Source organism: Amphiura filiformis, chromosome 19 (genome assembly GCF_039555335.1).
Source record: "Amphiura filiformis chromosome 19, Afil_fr2py, whole genome shotgun sequence".
In the NCBI taxonomy this organism is placed as follows: domain Eukaryota; kingdom Metazoa; phylum Echinodermata; class Ophiuroidea; order Amphilepidida; family Amphiuridae; genus Amphiura; species Amphiura filiformis.
The window spans coordinates 14,748-21,353 of record NC_092646.1 but is presented as its reverse complement, the minus strand read 5'-3'; the positions used below and the strand labels follow the sequence as shown (position 1 = coordinate 21,353).

The 6,606-nt window shown below is 44.7% G+C and overlaps 1 protein-coding gene across 1 annotated transcript in view; it reads right to left on the bottom strand.

Annotated features, from left to right (window-relative positions):
• The window catches only part of LOC140140754 (uncharacterized), a 21,319-nt gene extending 16,472 nt beyond the window's left edge, over positions 1-4,847 (bottom strand). The window contains exons 1-2 of the mRNA XM_072162496.1: positions 4,683-4,847; positions 2,246-2,337 (exon numbers count right to left, since the gene is read on the bottom strand). Of these exons, the coding sequence (XP_072018597.1) occupies positions 2,246-2,337; positions 4,683-4,707 (117 nt within the window). The 5' untranslated portion in view covers positions 4,708-4,847. The remainder of the gene's footprint in view (positions 1-2,245; positions 2,338-4,682) is intronic.
• Between the last annotated feature and the right edge of the window lie 1,759 nt (positions 4,848-6,606).

Genomic DNA, 6,606 nt, shown 5'->3' with positions numbered 1-6,606 from the left:
TGAGATTCCAAGCCAAGCGGGAAGGGAAAGAAGGAAAGAATAAAGAGAGAAAAGAAGGAAAGAAGTTGTTTGCTCTGGGTGGGATTGAACCCGAGACCCTCGCATGCCAAGCACTGGTCGGCGACACTTTGCCACGGGTCTTGGGCTTCGCTGGCCAGCGAAACCGTGCCTACATATCAATTAGGGCGATTGCGTCATCACACCACGTGGGATGCATGCACGAACAGCGCATCAAGTAGTATTTTGTAGCATTCAGGAGCGTTAGGGTTAAGGAAGCCTATACTGAGTTTCGATAGTGGTAACCTAACCCTAACCGCCTAAGGGCTTTTTGGCGATGGGAAGGGAAAGAAGGAAAGAATAAAGAGAGAAAAGAAGGAAAGAAGTTGTTTGCTCTGGGTGGGATTCGAACCCGAGACCCCTCGCATGCCAAGCACTCGGTCGGCGACACTTTGCCACGGGTCTTGGGCTTCGCTGGCCAGCTAAACCGTGCCTATATATCAATTAGGGCGATTGCGTCATCACACCACGTGGGATGCATGCACGAACAGCGCATATATCAAGTAGTATTTTGTAGCATTCAGGAGCGTTAGGGTTAAGGAAGCCTATACTGAGTTTCGATAGTGGTAACTCTAACCCTAACCGCCTAAGGGCTTTTTGGCGGACGGGAAGGGAAAGAAGGAAAGAATAAAGAGAGAAAAGAAGGAAAGAAGTTGTTTGCTCTGGGTGGATTCGAACCCGAGACCCTCGCATGCCAAGCACTCGGTCGGCGACACTTTGCCACGGGTCTTGGGCTTCGCTGGCCAGCGAAACCGTGCCTACATATCAATTAGGGCGATTGCGTCATCACACCACGTGGGATGCATGCACGAACAGCGCATCAAGTAGTATTTTGTAGCATTCAGGAGCGTTAGGGTTAAGGAAGCCTATACTGAGTTTCGATAGTGGTAACCTAACCCTAACCGCCTAAGGGCTTTTTGGCGACGGGAAGGGAAAGAAGGAAAGAATAAAGAGAGAAAAGAAGGAAAGAAGTTGTTTGCTCTGGGTGGGATTGAACCCGAGACCCCTCGCATGCCAAGCACTCGGTCGGCGACACTTTGCCACGGGTCTTGGGCTTCGCTGGCCAGCGAAACCGTGCCTACATATCAATTAGAGGCGATTGCGTCATCACACCACGTGGGATGCATGCACGAACAGCGCATCAAGTAGTATTTTGTAGCATTCAGGAGCGTTAGGGTTAAGGAAGCCTATACTGAGTTTCGATAGTGGTAACCTAACCCTAACCGCCTAAGGGCTTTTTGGCGACGGGAAGGGAAAGAAGGAAAGAATAAAGAGAGAAAAAAAGGAAAGAAGTTGTTTGCTCTGGGTGGGATTCGAACCCGCGACCCCTCGCATGCCAAGCACTCGGTCGGCGACACTTTGCCACGGGTCTTGGGCTTGGCTGGCCAGCGAAACCGTGCCTATATATCACTTAGGGCGATTGCGTCATCACACCACGTGGGATGCATGCGAACAGCGCATCAAGTAGTATTTTGTAGCATTCAGGAGCGTTAGGGTTAAGGAAGCCTATACTGAGTTTCGATAGTGGTAACCTAACCCTAACCGCCTAAGGGCTTTTTGGCGACGGGAAGGGAAAGAAGGAAAGAATAAAGAGAGAAAAGAAGGAAAGAAGTTGTTTGCTCTGGGTGGGATTCGAACCCGAGACCCTCGCATGCCAAGCACTCGGTCGGCGACACTTTGCCACGGGTCTTGGGCTTCGCTGGCCAGCGAAACCGTGCCTACATATCAATTAGGGCGATTGCGTCATCACACCACGTGGGATGCATGCACGAACAGCGCATATATCAAGTAGTATTTTGTAGCATTCAGGAGCGTTAGGGTTAAGGAAGCCTATACTGAGTTTCGATAGTGGTAACCTAACCCTAACCGCCTAAGGGCTTTTTGGCGGACGGGAAGGAAAGAAGGAAAGAATAAAGAGAGAAAAGAAGGAAAGAAGTTGTTTGCTCTGGGTGGATTCGAACCGAGACCCTCGCATGCCAAGCACTCGGTTGGCGACACTTTGCCACAGGTCTTGGGCTTCGCTGGCCAATAAACCGTGCCTACATATCACTTAGGGCGATTGCGTCATCACACCACGTGGGATGCATGCACGAACAGCGCATATATCAAGTAGTATTTTGTAGCGTTAGGGTTAAGATATGGGACTGTAACACAAGTCATGCAATAGTTCCCACCACTAGACACTTACCAATTTTTTTTCTTCTCTTTCAAGTTTTGCTCTATCTCTATCCACTCCTCTCTGTGTTTTCTTTAGATCTCTCTCTGTTTTCTTCATAACTTCTGTACGGATAAAAAAATTCAATTATTTGATTATCAACTGCTATTGTAATCTAGAAGCTTTTTTACGATTCAAGTATTTTGGTCACATTTTACTATGCTTCACGCGCACTTTTAACAGATTTTACATTTGTGTACCCATTTAGCTGCAAAATTGCTCATTTTTTGAACATTTTGCCCAGAAAGTTACTTTTTCTCGGTCAATGATGTCCAATTTTTAGCATTTCACCACTGAATGACCCCCATTTTCTCAGAATTCCCACTGAATGACCCCCTTTTTATGATAAAAATCACCACCGATAGACCCCTAGTTTTGTACTCCGGTAGGCACAGATACGTCACTTTCATATTCGAAAGTGCCCCCCACCCGGATTCCATCCTGTACCACTGTGATTTTATTTGTTTTTGTAATCCATTACCATAATATATCCCATCGTGTACTTAAACCATAACCATGTACTGGTACCCTTAACTCTTTCATGTACGCCCATCTTTGATGGATCCCCGCTTTTCATCCCTCTTTTCCTTCATGGGGGGCAAATGCTCCCCAGCCACCATTATTAGTGGTGTGTGTCTAGTTCGCAAGGCAAACTTAAAACAAATGGGCAAAACAGGCGTGTCATTTTTAAATCGGTATGACATTTCCGTTATTGATGCTGCCCTATTCAGAGCTGAGGTATGAGTTCCCTGTAATAGTGTGTGCCCTTGGCCTTATCGACTCCCGACAGTGCATGTTGTTAGTATCGTGTCACATGTACACATCCAGTGTTCGATTTACCACCTGCATACCTGCACCAGTGCATGTAACATTCCCTCTGTGCATGCAGCTTTTCACTACCTGCCTGCACGCGTGCATGTACGATTTTAGCGCTAGCGATATGACAAAGCCCTATACAAAAGTAAACAAGCAGTCAGTCCGATTTGGAAAAACCCAATCTATTTTTAGCGCAACATCCTGACTTCATTAGAAGGGCTGGCGCAATTGACAATTCCCGATACCCCTATCACGTGAGAACTGTCACTTTTTTTCATTGACTTCCCTAGTCTTCTACACAGCCAGTTTGCGTTGGTCTGATACTTGTCGATCCTAACGAACATTCGCGATAGCCACATACAGTCTGGTCCAAGACTATGACTTCCCTTAGAGGGGCTAGCGTAATGTGGACGTCATCCACTAATTCCCGATACCCTCGCACATGTAGAAGCTGTCATTTTCATTTCATTGGAAAAAAAAAGAACCGAATTTAAACCGTGGGAAATATTTGTTTACGTCACGGAAAATAATCATAATAATGTCCAGCAAAAAGGAAATAGCTCAAAAACACTTGCATCATTCTGGAAATTGTGCACCTCGACGGCGACTAGTTCTAGAACAGATGAAGCCACAGCATCCAGTGTTTTGGCTAAGAAATTGGCGAGTGATCGGCATAAAAATGACACTGACAGTGGAGCCGGAATATTATTACAAGCTTAACTGACAATGATCGTGATTCAATGTGATTTTATGTTTGCTTTACTTGGTGCATGCACACTTTTTGCTGTGCATGTAGAAATTTTGGGCTACATGCACCAGTGCAGGTAGGAAAAAATTTGTAAATCGGACACTGTACACATCAGAACACGCAACAGCAAGCAAAAAGCCTTGATCATCATCATGTTGATTAGTATAAATTTGTATCCATTTAATGCATAAATGCGCATGCATGCGTTATATTATGTGCGTCAACTACGGCGCTTTTTAATGTTGGTTGATGATGAAAGTATATAAAGTATATCATGAATGAACCCCATTCACACGTACCGGTACGTAACATTCTGTGTGCTGTTATTTTCCTCCACAACTAAAAAATCATTTTAGACTAAAAACTACCGATTCCTTATCGTTTTTAAAAGTTTTTCCATCAATAATTGTAAGAAAACATTTACTTGTTCAGTCCGCCGTGTTTTGGACATGCGCGCGCGAACATCGCGTACATCATTCGCGCTTTGTGTTAATAGCTCGCGAGCATTCGTGTGTATGTCATTCTCACAAGCGTTTGTTCAATTGTTGGTTCTATCGCGGCTTGTTTACGACCGCAAGCAAGGCATAATTTTCATAAACGTTGTTTATGCCCGCCTATCGACATAAAGCGCGTATGTATGAACGAAGGACAGGGTTAAATGCATGTGGTGCCGTTCGCACCTAAAATCAGATACAATGGCAGAGTTCAGTTCATGCAGAAAAGTTCAACTTTCCTGGTTCACGTATTAGTACGACTGACAAAGCTGTTGAATTCAACAGCCTTCCATGCTTCCGCTTTTTAAAATATATAAACATCCTACAATTTAGACGTTTTCTGCGAACCTACCTTTTTGGTTTGGCTTCCTAAACATGATGGAATCGTGTCTCAATTGAAAGACTGCAGAAAAATGACTAATTTACATGGAAGGCACAAAGATAATGTCAAATTATTGCTTTCCTCTGATCATAAGAGGCTGAATCAGATGATTGTGACTATTTTTATTTATAAATGACGTCATGGTAATGACATCATCGGGTTCAATATTGAGGTCAATCTGGATAGTCTTTATTGCCGTCTTTGAATTTTAATGTTTTATTAGTGTGTTAGTTGACAGCCTGTGATCGAGACGAACTACTAAATAGATAAATTCCGTGGTGTCAAATGGAATAAGTTCGCCTAAAAAGATAGTTAAAATATAATTTTAAATCAATTAAAATGATCATTAACACTAGGTTTATATTCTGGATATACTTAATTTTATTTCTATTTGATTTATGATCGAACTTTTTGCTGTATGTAGCCACAATCACAAATGTTATGTTCAGAAACGTATGCAAAATTCTACCTATCATAAATTTGACCCATGAATGACCCCATTGAGAACCCACACGACCATTCATCTTTAAGTGTCATTGACAAGCAAAATGTTACAATTTTTGTCATTTATAAAGTATACTAACATTTAGTATGAATGCCAATGATATAATTGATCGATAAGACAAATATGAACTCAATTTGAAAGCTGTAAATTTAACTGCATCCAAAATTAACTTTTGAGACCGAGTGCGTAACACCATAGAATACATAAACATGAAAAATCCACGATATAAAAGGCTGTCATAGGGCTACATGTAATCGGTCGCGCAGGGGGTGAACAGAGCAAGAAAAACCGCTAGAAGTAGGCAGTCTCTACTCGTGGTGTCGTGTATCTGGTGGCCCCGTAGTTCCAGGTTCAAGAAAGCAGGTTCTCCCGATGTCTCAGCGCTCGGTCGAGAGCCGCTGTTCCAGTCCCTGATGTGATCTCCTGCAGGTGCTGTATGTGGCTGTGTGTTTGAGGTGTCTAGGTGTATAGAGAGCGTGGATAGGCGTACGTCCTCCTGGCCTGGTCCTGGGTGGTTCAGCTTAGGCAGTAGCAACCCGTCTGTCCGGTCTTTCAAGATGTCTATAGGCGCGACCATATAAGAGCCTTGCCATGTGGGTGAGTTGCTCATTTTTTAATTTTTTTAAATTGTAAAACCCCAGGGGCAAGCAGCCCAGGCCCAGGGGCAAGCAACGTTCATAAACTATGGCAAGCCACATCATTCATAAATGCGAGTTTTGCCCGCTATACTGGTCGAGGAGCCCGCTATATTGGTCGAGGAGCCCGCTATACTGGTCGAGGAGCACGCTATACTGGTCGAGCAGCACGCTATACTGGTCGAGCAGCGGCTGCAGCACGCTATACTGGTCGAGTTTCTACGGAAAGCGAGAGCGGACCCCCGACCCGCCAAAAAATTAACGTGTAATTTCAATGCAAATTGCGGCTTTCGGTTCCAATATCGGTAACTTAGCGACATGCAGAAAATAAGCCGATATATCACTTATTGCGGCCTCCTCCGCTGATTTTATACCCGAGAAAAGTAAACAGTGTCTCAAAAAAGCGGGTTTTCTTTCCACCCGACAAACTCTTAACCGCTCCCGCATCTGAAATGCCGACCCCGCTAAAAAAACACCGCTTTGCGGCCGCTGCGCTGCACTGCATGCGCCAACCGCCTAAAATGCGCCCCGCCTAAATCGCGCCACCGCCTAACTTTATCCACCCGCATAAAATGCAACAGCTGCTTAAACTGATAAATTAGTGCGCCAATGGCAATGTCGCTATCCTATCCCGAAATTCAGCGATGCTGAAATCCCGCTATCCCGAAATCCCGCAAAAGCGGCCGACATCCAGCAATCCCGCAAAAGCGGCCGACATCCAGCAATCCCGCAAAAGCGGCCGACATCCAGCAAT